Genomic DNA, 16937 nt, shown 5'->3' on the forward strand with positions numbered 1-16937 from the left:
GGCAGAGGCAAGCAGGGTCCTCTCCCCTCCTGCCCGCCCCTCTGGGCCCCTCGCGCGTCTGCAGATCAGTGAGCCCTTCACGGTTTACTAAGGCCCTGCCCAAAGTTCATCTGAGTACTGCCCCTCAATTCGGTGTGAGATGAGGAATATGAAGCTCAGAGAGGCCAAGCAAGCTGCCCAGAGTCACACCGGAAGCACGTGGCAGGGCTTTCCATCTCCTAATCCAGAGCTTTCCCTCCTCCAGCCAGTTCTCTGTGTCCCACCCCAAACATCCCAGGGCACCCCACTGAGGCTGGCTCCTCCAGCTCCTCTATGCGGTGTCTCTTCCACGTTTTTCTTCAAGCCAACCTGCCATCAACACTGACCAGTCCCCTGTCCAGCTACCTCAGGGTCCAGTCCTCTGCTCAGCTGATAAACTGACACAAGCTAACTGATTCTTTCTCACAGGGAACAAATAGCCAACTTAACAAGAGCCTTCTAGAGGTCCAAGGTCTTGCCCAAGAATGTCCTTCTGTGGCTGGTCCCCAGAAGAAGGTGAAGGATTATCAGCTGACTGGGTGGAGGGAGAAGGTCGTGGCAGATTAAAATTACTGAGTCATTTACACTGGGGAAGGTTTTACCAGATCATTCTGTCAGGCCACTGAAGGGAAAGATGTGAGCTTGAATCCCCCTGTGTGTGTGTGTGTGTGTGTGTGTGTGCAGGCACCTGGGAGGTGGGTAGAGTTTAGGGGAAAGCGAGTCGGGCATTTTGTTAAGCCCCAGTAAGCAGTCCTCGTGTACTGTGAACAGAGCCTAGATGTTTTCTGTGCTTGAGGGGAGGGGTGTGATCTCTAAGAACATTTAGCTCTGCTGGCGATTGGAAGTGTGAAGAGTTGGCCAACCCTCCGGGGCCCAGGCCAGCAGGACCTGGGCCCAGGCACAGGCAGAGGCCAGAACTTCAGACAGCCGACAGCACTGTGGGCTGAGGACAGGGCAACTGTGTTTGTTGTTTTTCCCCTTGGTTTCCTGCAGTTTGTAGGAAGGTTCCTTTTGAAATCCAGCCCCTCTTGGCTGTGCTACCAGTGCCTGGGATTGTTTTCTGTTTTTTCTGTCCAAACAAACTAGAGAGAAAATCATACTAATAACCCTGGCGCTTTTATGGTGCTTTACACTTACAAAGTGCTGCCCGCATCCACCCTCCCAGGACCCCCTCTTGATCCTGGGCGTTCCAGGGGCCACCGTTTCCATTTTATAGAGGGGAAAGTCAAGGTGTGCAGAGGGGTTTTGTTGTTGTTTAGTTGCTAAGTTGCGTCTGACTCTTTGCGACCCCTGGGACTGTTGTCCATGGAATTCTTCAGGCAAGAATACTGGAATGGGTAGCCATTCCCTTCTCCAGGGGACCTTCCTGACTCAGGAATCGAACCCTGAGTGTATCCTGGATAGGCAGGTGGATTCTTTACCACTGAGCCACCTGAGAAGCCCATGCAAGGGATGGTGACTTCCATTAATATAATGTCAATCACTGGTAAACGATAGCGCGGGGACTTGAATCCAGGACAGCCAATGTTACACATCCTGAGTCTCCCCATCTGCCTGCAGGGCCGTGGTGGCAGAGGTAGGGAATGAGAAGCCTGGAGAGGAGGCTCCAAACCCCAACTGGGTCACTTTCTCCCCTCAGGGACTTAGAGAATTCTGCCCTTCCTTTGTTTAAGGGGTGCCCCGTCCTCACCCCGCCGCCTCTCTCCCTTCCTTGCCTCAGTGACTAAAGTCCTTAGCGAAACTGTGGGCCCAGATACAGCTGCCATGGTGGGGAAGACCCTTGTGTTGGAGTAACAGCCTCGGGTTGGAGTCTAGCTTCTGCTAATCGTGGATTTGACGCAGTCACTAACTCCCCCTCTATGACCAAAGGAGACTAACCTCTTTCTCAGTGGGTCTGTGTGAGGGGCTGGGGCACAGGTTCCTCCTCACACAGGGCCTGCCCTCCAGAATCACATCCCCTCCCTGAGCACCCGCCCCTCATGAAAACCCTGACTTCATCCAGGCTTTGGGAAGAAAGTGCCGGAGGCCAGTAGACTCTGCGACACCGAGGTGTGCAAGACTGACATTCACTTCCCCGGAGAGAAAGGAAAGAACATTCCTGGCTCAGTGGGGATCGGAGCTTGGAGCTGCCAAAGGAAAACCCAGAACCCAGGTTAATGCTTTGCGTTTTCCACTGTGCGGATAAGGACAGACCAGCAGATGGTCCCCCTGCCTCCCCGCTGGGAGGAAAAAACAACGCGAGTGAGGTGCTCCCAGACTCGTATTTTTCCTCGGCCTCCGCACTGTTCCCTGCCCACTGCCTCCCACGTTAAGCCTCAGTTCCTGTCTGCCATTGCCAGTTCAGGCTCCTCCTTCTTTGGAGGGAAATCAGGTCCACGTTGGAAACCACAGCAGTAGAGGAAACTCTTAAATGATGGATTCATGTGTCTGGTTCCCACCTGGACCAGGGGGTTTTTCTCGGTGGCCCAGACCCCAGGCTTGTGTGCATGCCTCCCAAAACCTGCCTTGCTCCCTCTGCCTGAGCCACACAGTCCTTCTTCCCATCCTCCAACAGAGCAAGTTCATTTGTTCCACAGGACCTTTGCACTTGCTTCTCCTCTGCCTGGAATGCTCTGGTCCTGCCGGACTGACTCATCATCGGACATCTGCTCAAAAGTTACCTTCTCAGGGAAGGCTTGTTCGACCACCCCACCCCAGTGCTCTTGCCAAGGAGAACCCGCTTCCTACCTCCTCCCCACCCAGCCTCTCTCATCATAACCCCTGGTTCATCACACAATATCTCTCCTCACCTGGGACGGTCCTGCTGTCTAGTTGGTCTCCTCGCTAACCACGCCTTCCCAGCAGAGCCCTTGGCTCCTTGTTCCTGCTGTGTCCCCGTTAACGAGCATCATGGTTGGCATGCACTAGGTGCTCATGGGGGACATATTAGACCAGAAGTTGATCCTAGGGTCACACATGAGTGAACGTCAGCTCAGAAAGAGCATGTGGGCTCCCCGGAGATACAGCAAGGAAACTGTACAGCTAGAAGGAGACTCCAGCTTGGCCTCTTAGGGAGCCTGGGCTCTCAGGGTGGTAAGGACGGGGATCCATGAGCTGCCAGCCTGACTCCTGCCCACTGTGGACCATTTCCTCATGAAGCCTGGGCCACGGCTGTGCTGGGGTCTGAACTTTCCACCCACCGCGCTGACATTGAGTGCTGTGTGCTGGGACAGCTGGCTGCCCAAGGGATCTGGGTTCTGGGGCTTTCTCTTTGATGTAGCCTTTTCATCCATCTGCTTATCACTTGAAGCTCTGCCATCTCCCCCGCCAGGCCCAGCTCCCCTCACAGCCTCCCCAGAGGGCCCCGGCCCAGTCCTCTAGGATGGAGGATCCCCTCCTGGAAGAGCGGAAGGCCAAGAGCCCTACCCCAGGGAAGGTCAGTCCTAGAATCACGGCTTATCCCACGTGGGACCTCAGCCCAAGGCCTGGCCACTGTCAGATCTTTAGGACAAAGCAGAAATGCTTTAGAGAAGTGGTGTGTGTGCCTTAGTGGACAGTGAACACACAGGGGTGTGGACGCAAAGATTGGGAGCCCTTGAGGCTGTGCACAGCCTCTGCCTTGGGCCCCAGGGCTCTGCAGGGAGGAAGAGTCACCATTTCAGAAAAGCAGTGCTGGGCAGTTAAAGGCTAAAGGGTGGCTGCAGACTGCCTGGGTCATTGTCCTGGACTTGCTGCTTATTAGCTGACCCCAGGCAGGTCCCCTCACTTCCACCGGCTGCTGTTGATGATTAAATCTCATACTGTTGTTGCTGGGATTTAATGAGTCAAAAAATACCCAAAAGTGCTTAAACCAGTGCCTGGCATTAGGTGAACACATATTGGGTTGGCCAAAAAGTTCGCTTGGGGGTTTCCATAAGATGTTACAGAAAAATTCAAACAAACTTTTTGGAAGACATATGAATGATGGCCATTATTGTTATTTCAAAGTCAGGAAATAAAAAAGATAGGAGGTGTTCCTGTTCCCCTGAGTTGAGGGGCCATGGATGAGGCAGAAAGAGCCATGGCCTGGGACACTGAAGACCTGGGTGTGAATTCTGGTCAGCTTCTGACCAGCTGTGTGACTGTGAGAAAGTTGCTTTCTCTCTCTGGCCTCAGCTTCCTCATCTGTAAAATGGGGCAGCAATACCAGTTGGGTCAGCTCCCAGGGCAGCTGCGAGAAGCCAGTATGGCTGGAGGCAGGGATGTGCTTCAGTGCCTGCCTCTCTCTGGACAATGGTTGGCCTCCCTGTGGACAGCCCACGTTACCCAGGTTGAGCTTGGTGCAGTTCCCGTGGGCCACTGGACACTTGTACACGTCTCCCGTCTTCTGGTGGCCATTGGTTTCCAATGGGGCGCCAACGACAAGCCTGGGAAGGAAAAGAAGACAAGTGAAGATGCTGGGGGAGGTTCTCCTTTCTGGCAAAGAATGGAATCTGCAGGGCTGTGTTGAGGGGAGGTTGGGGTAGGGAGAGTGGAGGGAATCCTGGAGGGGTAGCCCCTGCAGACCTTCATCAGACTCAGACCTTCGTCCCCCTGGGAGAGGGGGCTTGCGGGGAGAGGCAGCCAGAAGGGCTAAAGAGTGGCCAGGGGTGGCCACCCAACTGGCCCTTGAGCCTCTGTCTTTGTGACCTTATTTGGGAAAAGGGTTTTTGCAATTGTAGTTAAAGATCTCAAGAGGAGGTCATCTTGAATTACCCAGGTGGGCCCTCAATGCAGTGATGTGTCCTTACAGGAGACACACCAAGGAGAGACCGTGGGAGAAGAAGCCATGTGAAATGGAGACGGTGCTAGGAGGGAAGCTGCCGCCAGCCAAAGAATGCCTGGGGCCACCGGAAGCTGGAATAAGGAAGAACGATTTCTTCCAGATCCTTTCGATGGAGTAGAGCCCGCTGACACCCTGACTCTGGAGGTCTGGCCTTCAGAACTGTGAGAGAGTGAACTTCTGTTTCGGGAAGCCATCTACTTTGTGCTTACTTATGATGCAGCCACTGGGAACTGATGCATATTGTTTGCATGCACACGTATTTCTAGAGAAAGAGCTTCCTCCAGACCTGGCCAAGCCCCAGCAGCGCCACCATCCCTCGAGTCCAGGGAGAAGCCCACTGCAGCCTGGATGGCCCCAGCCTCCCCTTAGAGCACCCCCAAAGCCCCCTCTATCCCTCATCACCGGCCCACCAGCAGGCAACATCTTTGGAGGTGGCCCAGAGGGGCCCACCAGCAGGCAGCCAGAGCCCTAGTGCAGACAGGAAGCAAAATCCTTAAAGTGGGCACTGTTTCCCTTCATCTCCGCCTGCCTCTGGCATGTCTGGACCCCTTTAGGCTTTGGGTGCCAGCCCCTCTCTCAGCCACCACCTGCCTGCCCGGCTCAGGTCCTGGTGCCGACAGTGACCCAGAAGCTCCCAGGTACAGCTGTGCTGTCCTGGCAGGAGGTGCCATGGCTCACACATCCCTGGTGTCTTCCAGACCCCAAGGGGCACAGGGACACCTGACACATTGGGAGTGAAGAGACCTTTCTGGAGCCCTGCTATCCCAGCAGCTTCCCACCCCTAGCAAAGTGAGCCAAAGAAGCAGCAATTGCTCATTTTCTGGCTTAAGATTGTTGAGAGGGATGGACCTGGAGGTTCAGGCAACACAGGACTTACATGGCTTCTTATTCTTATTATTCTCCTTGTTATTCTCCTGCCCGCTTCCCACCCACTGCTCTGAGCCATCAGGAGAAAACTAAGGTCCGAAGTAGGAGTTAACAGAGCTCTGTTTGAAATTAAGTCTATGAAATAAGAGCTGAGGTTTCCCCCTGGGGACCAGATAATGACAGATTCTAAATATATCCACTTATTAAGCATGACTATTTTTGATTGGCAGGACTTAATTGGACTCATAAAATCTACTTGTCTAGACGATGTGATACTTGGCCACTTAATTCTGCACGTGACTATGTGGTCAAGGCTGCTGCATGTTTTTCCAGCCAAAGAGAGAGAGAGGTCAGTAAACAAAGTTTGAAAGTTTGGGCTCCAAGCTTGCTTTTCTGGCTGCTCCCATTTTCAAGGTCAACCTGGTCTGTGACCAAGTGTCCCAGAGGGATGTTCCCTCTGGGAACATGCTTTTCTGGAAAGCGTGCCTTCGAGGAACACAATCAAGCAGGACAGGTTCTAGATTAGAAAAAACAAAACCTGGCCATCTTTTAGAAAAGCGATCCCTGTCCTGCCTGAGAAGGCAGACTCCTCACAACGCTGTCCATTTTACAGAGTGGAATGCTGGAGCCCCATGGACAGCTTGGTGGGCGCCCCCCTACAGGGCAAGATCTTTGGGCTGAGAGTCTAGGGGTTGCTGTGTGGCCTGGAGAAGTTCACTGACCTTGGTTTTCTTGGCTGTGAAATGTGTTAACAATTCCAGCACTGCTTACCTCCCAGGATCGCTGTGGGGACTTACAGATGCCACACGGCATCGATGAACAGGAATGGGTATAACTAGTAACCGCCACACGAAGCCTGGAGCCTTCCTAGAAGTCATCTGTCCTGGAAATGGCCAACATGCGACTAACTTGGTAAATGCACCAAGTTGTCGTGACCCCAAACTTGCCTGAAGATGGACTGTGTCCTTTTCAAAGAACAAGGGCCACCCCCTACCTCCCAGCCCCAGTCTCCCAAACATGGTTCCTCTGGGGTCCTTGGCACTGAGAGAAGCAGCAGGACAGGGCTTACTGTTCCCATAGTACAGACGCAAAAACTGAGGCCCAGAGAAGTGCGCTGACGTGGGTCCCGTGTTCTGTTAATGGCAGAGCTGTGACCAGTTCTGGGGCAGTTTTCTCTGTGTTGCCCACCCTCTTTGCCATTCTTGAGTCTCGGCATTACGTGTGCCCGTCAGGCTTGAGGTTTTGAGAACATGATTCAGTCTCACTGGCGGGAGAGAAGCGCAAGGGAAATGTTTGCGTCATCCCTAAGACCAGACAAATTGCTCCTGGGGTCTGGCACCCCTGCCACTCTGGCAGCCTCAGCCTTATATAGCCATCTGTAGCCTCAAGGCCTGTTGCGCTTCCCAGGGGCTGGACACCCTATACCCTCTGGCGTGGGCACCAGATGGCAAACCCCAAAGGTCGTGGCAAGCATCAAGCCCTTTCCATGGGCCACATATCGTGACTCACGGACTGTGGGCTCCCAGCCTTCCTCCTCAGATGGGAGGATTGGAGGCAGGCTTCAGTCACAGACCTGGAGGACCCCTCCCTGGTGGTCGCTTTCTTTTTATTATTATTTTCTGGTTGCACTGGCGTTCCTCGAGGTGCAGCACACCAGTGCTTTGTTGCTGCGTGGGGTCTTTCCTCTAGTTGCTGTGTGCTACCTGCCGCTCCTGCCCCACCGCCGCTTCTCATCACTTCTTTTGTTGCAGAGCATGAGTGCGAGGGCTTCAGTAGTTACAACGTGCAGGTTCAGTCATTGTGGTGCCCGATCTCAGTTGCCCCATGGCATGTAGGATCTTAGTTCTTGGACTAGGGATCGAACCTGTGTCCCCTACATTGGCAGGCAGATTCTCAACCACAGGGCCACCAGGAAAGTCCCTGGTGGTTGCTTTCTAAGCAGGGCCTTGCCAAGGGAGGGGCTTACAGTGGAGATGGCCACCTGAGGAAGGTAGGATGTGGCCTTGCTGCATGCCAGGCCCCTGGGATCCCAGCAGGACATGGCCTAGGAGAAGGGGCCCCTGGATCCCTACCTCACACCCTCTCCAACAAAGCCCGATGGGGACCTCAGCCCTGGTTCCATCCTTCAGGGCAATTTAATCTCTGAACCTTTTAAATGGACACAAGTTTGAGTGAACTCCGAGAGTCGGTGATGGACAGGGAGGACTGGCATGCTGCAGTCCATGGGGTCGCAAAGAGTCGGACACAACTGAGAGACTGAACTCACTGAACCGATGGGGGAGGAGAAGGGTGACACGTGCCCCCAGGGTGTGTAAATGTACATGCTGAGGACACCAGCGCACAGCTGTCAATCTGTCTACTGAACATCAGTAATCCTGTTTTTTTCAGATAAAAGATAAACCTAAATAGAACTAAATAAAAATAATCATTCTATTTGTAGACTCCAGTATACTGTCTTGTGAACCTCCTGTGGGGTGCAGACCCCACCCTAGAGACCTCCCTTTAAGACCCAGCACAAAGTCCCATCTGCTCCAGGAGACCCTTGCTGGTTAGCCCAGGCTTTCCCACATAAACCAGCATGAAACCCCTGCTGCCTGCTGTGGCCAGTAGCATCATAATTCCTTGAGGGCTGAGATGCCCTCATCTGCCCTAGCAGACCCACCCTGCTAGGGTGGTCTTGAAGCCCAGGGTAAAAGGTCCCCAGGGACTGATCTGATCTCCTGTCTGAGAGTCTACAGCAGCAGCAACTTCAAGAGTTTTTGGTTTTGCCTCAGGCCTAAGAGGGGACTTCCCTGGTGGCTCATTGATAAACAACTTGCCTGCCAATACAAAAGATTTGGGTTTGATCCTTGGGTTGGGAAGATCCCCTGGAGTAGGAACTGGCAACCCACCCCAGTATTCTTGCCTGGGAAATCCCATGGACAGAGGAGCCTGGGAGGCCACAGTCCATGGAGTTGAAAAAGTGTCAGACTAAACAACAGGCCTAAGAGAAGCCTCCAGATTCAGTGTGTGGGAAAAAGGCTGCTGAGAAATTGAATGTTTTCTGTGCACAGAGGTTCAATGACGTGACCCAGGTCCCATTTAAAGTCAATATTGCTTGCTTCCCTAGTTTTCCATTTCCATTTTTCCAACAGTCCTCATTTCTGTTTGTGGATCCAGGAAAGCTCGCTCTATTTCTAGTTGTAGGGAATGAGCAGATACTGCAGGCCAGGCCACTTCCTTGGACTGAAGTGGTTGAGTCAGGGCAGGTCAGTGATGTAAGTCAACCCAATCTCAGTACCTCCTCTTGGGCCTTAGGGGCCAAAGTCACCCTATTCTCCAGATGACACAGTGTACAGACGCAGAACTGCTAGCAGCCACCTTATTGATGAGGGGCATGAGCCGATGTACTGAGGAAGAGCTGAGATTCCAGTGATGCTGTGAACCCCTGGATCAAACTGCGCCTGAAGCATGCTGCTGCAGGGCTTTTCAGATATATAAGCGATAACTACTTTTTACTATATACGTCTAAATTAAGTTTTTATGTATTTATAACTGAAAATATCCTAAACAGAGTGTGTAAGGCAAAAACAAACAAACAAACAAAAACCTAAACCCCAAAACCCAAAAGCACATAGTTAAAATTACCTTTAGAAATTCCGCATATTACCATGCTAAAAGAGGAGCACAGCATCTGGTATCAATGAAAGAGGAGCAGATTCATATCCCCCAGCTCATGCTCTATCTGGGGCATATACTTAATGTGTGAGTGGTGGGCAGACTTGCCGACACCATGTATATTATTTCTCTCTGGTTGTTTAACTGAATGCATAAACTGCCCCCAGTTTCAGCCTTGTGGAAACAGAAATCCTTTTGTTCTGTGTGCATCCCACTTACAGCAGCCCCTTGGACAGGAAGCCCTGTACCCCAGATGTTTCTGGTTACCTGGTAACTGGCCTTGCAGACCATCAGAGCTGGGAGGAAATGTGGAGGTTCCTTGGGCCAGGTTTGTTATATCCCAATGAGACATTGGAAGTATTGTGTCTGACAACTGAGAGGAGATGGTGGCAGAGCAGGATGGGTGCAGGGTATCCTGACTCCCAGGGCAGTGCCCCCCACTCCAAGCCTTGGAGGGTGGAAGAGGCTGAGAGTCTAGGCTCAGCTTGGCCTTTACCGGCTATGTCTGGGGAGGCAGTTCTGAGCAGTTTAGCTCCCCAGTAGATGGAACCAGCAGAAGCCACAGGAAGAAAAAGGCCACCAGCTGTTGGGGAAGGAAAGAGGACATCTTCAAAGGATGGGCTTGCTCCTGGAGGAGGTCCTGAGTCAGAGACCAGCATGGACTGGTTTGTAGAGGCAAGATGTGGGCTTCATCCCTTCCCTGGTCAGCTTCTTTGCCCCTCACTGCGAGACCTGGATCTCACATCCCAGGAAATCCAGTTATCATCAACCATTTACTTTAATGAATCATTTAAAAAATTTTAAATTTATTTTTAATTGAAGGATAATTGATGCAATTGAATCGTTATTTTATTTTGATCACCAGAACAGTTTTGGGGCTGAAAGGACAGACTGTATCTGAGGCTCCGAAGGTGGATGTGACAGGCCTGTGGGGAGACACTGGTCAGTTTCAGAGCTAGGACTGCAAGTCTGGTGCTCTGTCCACCATCGTGAAGGAAGGGCAAGTTCAGAAAGCCCAGCTCTGGGCGCGGGGCAGCACCTAGCATGTGGAGAGGGCTGCCCTCTGCCACCAAGCCAGCTGGGCTGCCCCCCAGGGGACTCTTCCCTTCCTCACCTGTTCCTCTCTCCAGCACCCCTCCTCCACTCAAACCCGCCCCAGGCCCTCCGTTCCATTTCTCGCTGGCTTCATTTCCTTCACTGAAATCAGAGCGAGGCATCAGGGAGGGCTCCCACTTGAGGAGCAGAGAGCTTAGGGAACCAAGAGAGACTATGCCTCTAGCAAGGCTGGTTCTCTCCCTCTCTCTCCAAGGAAAATGTAACCTCCTCCAGCCAGCTGAGTATGGGGGCTAATGTATTCAAGATGGGGCCGGGGAAGTGCTAAGCACAGCAAACCCTGGCCTGGCTGGGGGTGGGCTGTGAAGGGAGAGCTCTCCCCACCCCCAGGACCTGACAAGGGGAGCCGGCCCCTCCAGGGCTCCCTGGGCCGGTTGGAGAGGCTTGTGGTTCACTGACTCCTGGAGGCCAGGAGAATGAGAACCCCTCTGTCTGCCAGCACATTTCTTACTCTCCCTTCCTGCATAAACCCCTCCTCAGACATGAGGATCCACTGGGTGTATTTTAAACAACCATGTACACCGTGATGGTTCAGTTCATGTGTCAACCTGACTGGGCCAAGGTGGTACCCAGATATTTGGTCAAACAGTATTCTGGGTGTGTCTGTGAGGGTGTTTTTGGTGAGATTACTATTTAAATCTGCAGACTGAGTAAAGCAGATTGTCCTCCCCAATATGGGTGGGCCTTGGCCAATCAGTTGAAGGCCCAAATAGAACGAAAAGGCTGACCCTCCCCTGAATAAGAGAGAATCCATCCATCCTGACTGCCTCTGAGCTGAGACATTGACTTTTTCTTGCCTTGGACTCAAATTGAAATGTCGGCTCTTCCTAGGTTCTCCAGCCTGTTGGCTTTCAGACTGGAACTACACTATCAGCTCTCCTGGGTCTTCAATGTGCTGACTCACAGTGCAGATCTGGGGAACTGCCAGCCTCCATAACCTTAAGGGCCAACTTCTTATAACCTCTTTCTCCCTGTCTCCACCTATCTATTCTGTTTCTCTGAGGAGCCCTGGATAATACAGTTACATAGTGCGTGTACGTTCTAAGGCCTTTACAGATACTGTTTCATGTGGCTGATGACCCACACCCTCATTCATTCACTGAATCTTACGCACTTATTGAACTCCTATTAATGCACCAAGCACTGAGGGCAGGACAGGGAACACGATGCGGTCTCTGCTTTCAGGAGGCCTCCAGTCTAGTGGAGGAGACAGGTAGCCAACAGGCCATTACAACACAGCAGTGGTTCTCAAGGTGGTTCCCAGCCTAGCAGCGTCTGCCTCCCCAGGAGCTTATTAGAAATGCATCATCTTGGGCCCTACCTGAGACCAACAAGGAAGAGAAAAGAACCCGTAGGTGGGTTCCAGCATCTGTGTGTTAAGAAGCCCTCCAGGGGATGCGGTTCTTCATGTTTGAGAAGCACCACATAGGGGAAACAGAGGCACGACAACCACAACCCTTGTTGGCTCAAAGCCCCACATCCATTCTAGTAAAATCCTTCCTCTTCACCAGGTCTTCCGAGGAGCTGTATTTTCTCACTGCTGCTCACCAGTCTGTCCCCACTTCTACCAAGGCTGCTATGAATGCTGTGCACAGATGGGTCATTATTTAGGATTCAGCTCCAATGTCACTTTCCCAAAGATGCTTTTCCTGATTACCTGTCACTCCTCACCTTACCTTATATTTCTCAAAGCACTTTGCACTCTCAGATTCTGTCTTTTAATCATCTTTATCTCTCAGTAGGATTTGAACTGCTAGGAAGCTAGGACCTTGTTGGTCAGGTTGGCAGCTCTAAACAGTCCAGCTCCCAGACAGTGCCTGACACAAATTCAGTTCAGTTCAGTTCAGTTCAGTCGCTCAGTCGTGTCCGACTCTCCGCGACCCCATGAATCACAGCACGCCAGGCCTCCCTGTCCATCACCAACTCCCGGAGTACACTCAAACCCATGTCCACAGAGTCGGTGACACAAATTAGGTCCTTCAAATATAGTTGTTGAACAAATTAGCTAATTGCCTGGCTTAGTGGGACCATTGTAATTTGATAGCCTGCAACTGGGACCACTGACAGCAGGCCTTTTGTCTTCCAACACCTGTTAACTCAGCTGGGAGAGCAGAACCAGCTCTAGAAGAGGAATCACAGACTGCACATCCTGGTCCGAGACAAGTCTGTTAACTGCCTTGGGCCTCAGTGTTCTCACCTACTGAATGGGACTGAACCGCTGCCCGGGCTACTGGTCACCCAGGGTTTCAAGGCCTTGCTGGTCATCAGAATCACCTGGGGAGTTACAAATGCAGATTCCTGGGCACAATGTCCAGAAGACTCTAATTCAGTCAGCTGGGCCCTGGGACCTGGAAATCTAATTTTAGAAGCTCCCAGATGTGCAGGCAGGATGGGAAGCCCTTGTATGAAAGCCCTGCTGAAGAAGCAGAGAGGAGGCTCTCTGGACATGTGAAGAAACATATATGTCTGGGGAATTTTTACTACATTATGGGGATCATGACCACAACAACCTCCTTGACCATCCAGGAATGATCCAGGATTGGATTTTTTTTTTTAATTTTGTTTTTTTTGGTTATAAGGAAACACATAGAAATATCTGCTTTAATTGATGTAAAAAAGTATGACACAAAAACTGTTAAGAATTTAGATTATAAAAACAATACATGCTTATATAACATTCACAGCACAGAACTGTGGAAAGTATACTGTGCAAGACCATTCACTTCCCTTCTCAGCCCAGCCCTCTATAGGTAAAACTACTGTTAGCAGCAGGGATGCAGAAAAACTTCTATGCAGTTATATCAGAAATTTAAAAAATGAAATCACTCTACACACGTGGTTCTGCAGTGTGCTGTTTTCACTTAATTATTTTATACTTTTCATGTCAGTGTATATCAATGCCACACTTAGACCTGGTCACCGCTGCCTGGGTCCTGCACTGACCCTTCTCTGGCTGAGCCCCTTTCTATGGGGTGAGGAGTCCTAGGAGTCAAGGGGAGAGGAACCCAGAGCCCACATCCCCCCACTCTGGGTCACTGGGACACCAGAATTGCCAGCTCGAACAGCTCAGGACAGGTTTCTTCCCTGATCTGCCTTTCTGATGGTGGACCACACCACTGCTTGCTAGGGGTGTGGACAGAGCTTGGCTCTGTATATAGGGGGGGTGTCCACACGTGTGAGATCCCTTTAACACCAAGAGGGAACTATAGGTGGGACTAAAAGATGATGGGCCAGAGCCCCCATTTATTTTCTCAACCCAGGACCCTCATTGTTAGGGGCGGCCCTGGTATAGATGGATAGAACAACTTTGTCTCATCCTTTATACTGGTTAGGAGTGTAATAGTAGTAATGGTAGTCGTTCAGCCATGTCTGACTCGTTGTAACTCCAAGGACTGTAGCCTACGAGGCTCCTCTGTCCATGGAATTCTCCAGGCAAAAATTCTGGAGTGTGTTGCCATCCCCTTCTCCAGGAGATCTTCCTGACCCAGGATCAAACCTGGGTCTCCTGCGTCACAGGCAGAGTCTTTACCATTGGAACCACCAGAGGGTTGCCTAGTGTTTTTTTCTTTTTAACCATTTTCCTATTGATGAATATTTAAATTGTTTCATCCCTTTTCCTATTGGAAACTGTTAAGGCGCTTAAACATTTTTCCCTGGGACTTCCCTGGTGAACCAGTGGTTAAGAATCTGCCTATCAATGCAGGGGACACGGGTTGGATCCCTGGTCAGGGAATATTCCACATTCCTTGGGGCAACTAAGCCTGTGTGCTACAAATACTGAGCCTGTGCTCTAGAGTCTGTGTGCAGCAATTACTGAGCCTGTGAGCCCTAGAGCACATGCTCTGCAATAAGAAAAGCCACCCCGATGAGAAGTCCATGCACCGCAATGAAGAGCAGCCTCAGCTCACTGCAACTAGCGAAAGCCCACACACAGCAATGAAGACCCAGCACAGTCAAAAATAAAAAAATAAATAAATAAAATTTTTTTTCCCATCACACAAGGTCTTTATCAATACTGATGAATAAAAAGCCCTCAGTGCCCAGTGGTGATGTACAGCAATGCCAGGAGTGGGTACAGAGCGCTTGCCTGTCGTGCAGGCTGGCCCTGGAGCCGCCCTGTCATCTAGGACACAGAGCCCGCTGACAGGCATCCTCACAGCTGTTGATCTCGCAAGTTTGACTCTCTACTTTGTTCCTGGGAATTTCTGGGTCCTCCTCAGCTTACAGCCAAACAGCAATTTTTCCTAATGTGCAGAACTTCGAACAGAAAACCAAAGGGGAAGGGAGAAGGTGACTGCAAAGCACACTTTCAACCCATTTGAAGGGAAAATGAGGGCCTGACCCACTGACTGTGAAGAAGAGAGTGGCCAGCTTGTGCTGTCTAGCTGGATGCCCCTTGCCTCCTCATGTCCTGATGCCAAGTCTCACAGGGCTGCTGGTCCTTCTATCACCACAATTGGCATTCTCATTCCTGCCTCTGTGCATGCAGCCCCCTCATCACAAACCATTGAACTGACTCCGTTTTATCCACTCTTCACTGCCTCTTCCCCCAGGAAGCCCTCCTTGATCTCTCAGCTGAAAGATCGCTCTCAGTTCTCACGATGCTTTGTACTCTTCTTGTCTATTTTTTCTCTCCTTTAGATAATTTGCCCCTCATTAGCAGAGGCAACTTTAAATGTCCCCCTTAATGCTACTCAAAGTACTTTGAACACAGTCAAGTCTCAGTAACTGTTTGTTGAGTGAATAACAGATGGACAGATGCAGGCAGCTGCTCATTTTGCAAAGACAAGCTGAATCTTCAAGCAGCTGCTCATTTTGAAAAGACAAGCTGAATCTTCATTCTGCTTCTTGGGATGTATCTGGGAGCAGAGCTGTATTGAGCTCTTCTGGGTACCATCTGCAGATGGACCACCAGCGTTGGGATGCCCTTGGCCCAGCTCCCCAGGAAAGCGGCTATGGTCTGATGTTGCTCCCCATCCCCCGCAAGAAAGGCTGAATCCACAGTGTAAAAATCCCCCTTTCTCTGTTCAAAATGTCTGATAAACCCTTGCTTAATTTTCCAAGGCATGCTGAGTCTTTCCCATCTCCCCCATCACCCAGGTTTATCACAACTCTTTCCTCTGAAATTGAAACATAAACACAGTGATAGCGGGGGCAGATGTTTCTCAGTGGAATGTACACATTTAATTTCTTGGTATGCACTGGTCTGATGGCTCCTCGGTAGTACTTGGTGGTAGCAAGGAAAGAGGCCTTGGAATTGGGGGGTAGCATGAGTCCTTTAGCTCATAATTAGATGGTGATACTTTCTATGTGACCAGTGTACACACTGAACAGCTCATTTCATCCTGCCCACGGCTAGGGGAGGCAGCTGGACAAGGAGAGGTGGTCCCATCGGACTGGAGAAGGAAGCAAGGCCTAGAGAATGTCCAGATCCTCTGCGCAGAGGCTGAGCCACAACTGGGACACAATATTCTGATTGTGTCCACAGCTCTTTCCACTAGTCACGTGGACTCAGCTGAGGCAGAAAGAGGAGAGGGCCTGGAGGCGAAAGGACAGGTACTATTTTTTGGTCATGGGCCTGTTGACCTGTCTAGGGAGAGCTCTGATCTAGTCCCAGATGGGCTAAGTGACCCCGGGGTGATCCACCTGTTCCCTCAGGACCTCAGTTTCCTCATCTGTAAAAAGAGGCTTGGACAAGCTCAGTCCGAAGAAATAGTTGAGAATTGGCTGTGTGCCAGACTTTGCGGATTGAGGCAGAATTCATGCCCTTCGTCTGGTGGGACTGAGAGACCAAACCTGATGACCTCGGGGTGGAGGACAGCCCTGTATGTGGGGGCAGGTGGTGAGGCACAGTGCAGGGGCCTTTGCTCGGCTCTCTGGGAAGGCTTTCTGGAGCAGGCAACTATTGGATGGAGGCTTGCACGTAGAGAGAAGTCACTCAGGTGAAGAGGGGCAGGGGCTCCCTGCAGAGAGAACTGACAGCTGGGTCCTGATGGTGAAAGCACTTAGGTGCGCTATCTAACGTGACTTCATGGCGAAGGCTGGGCCTAGGAGGGGCCCAGAGGGACGACACGTTCCCGTCTTCACAGAGCCTGTGGTGAAGTCATCCTCAACCTGGGCTCGCATCATTCATCCCTCATCTTCCTCGCCACCCCCCACACCTCCCTGACACTCCAAGTCTGCTCTCGTCTCCCTTCACTTGCCCAGAGAGCTCTGTCTAAAGCGGCATGAAGTGCAGACAGATAGATGCCCACGTGTCTGAGAGCACCGCCTCATCCACCCCCTCAGGTAACCCCCACCTGCTTTCTGGTCTCTGTATTCCCGCTACTGGATTCAGGCAGTGAGGGTCACTCTCTGCATAAGCCTGGAGAGGACCTAGCCTCAGAATCCATGAGAACTCACAGACTCTTAAAAAAGGATTCAGTGATTCAGTACCTCTTTGGGCATTAGCCTCGCCTGGGGATTCCTACCTCTAGAGAGTCTGACTTTTGTTAAGTCT

At 51.4% G+C, this 16937-nt stretch overlaps 1 protein-coding gene across 2 annotated transcripts in view; it reads right to left on the reverse strand.

Moving 5' to 3' along the window:
• ITGA11 (integrin subunit alpha 11) overlaps positions 1-16937 on the reverse strand; it is a 129966-nt gene that overhangs the window by 63571 nt on the left and 49458 nt on the right. For both annotated transcript variants that reach the window (XM_055436940.2, XM_088839942.1), the window contains exon 3: positions 4303-4403. In XM_055436940.2, the coding sequence (XP_055292915.2) occupies positions 4303-4403 (101 nt within the window). The remainder of the gene's footprint in view (positions 1-4302; positions 4404-16937) is intronic.

The sequence above is a fragment of the Moschus berezovskii genome, chromosome 9 (assembly GCF_049115385.1).
Source record: "Moschus berezovskii isolate FMDL1 chromosome 9, NW_MosBer_1.0, whole genome shotgun sequence".
NCBI classification, from domain to species: Eukaryota; Metazoa; Chordata; class Mammalia; order Artiodactyla; family Moschidae; genus Moschus; species Moschus berezovskii.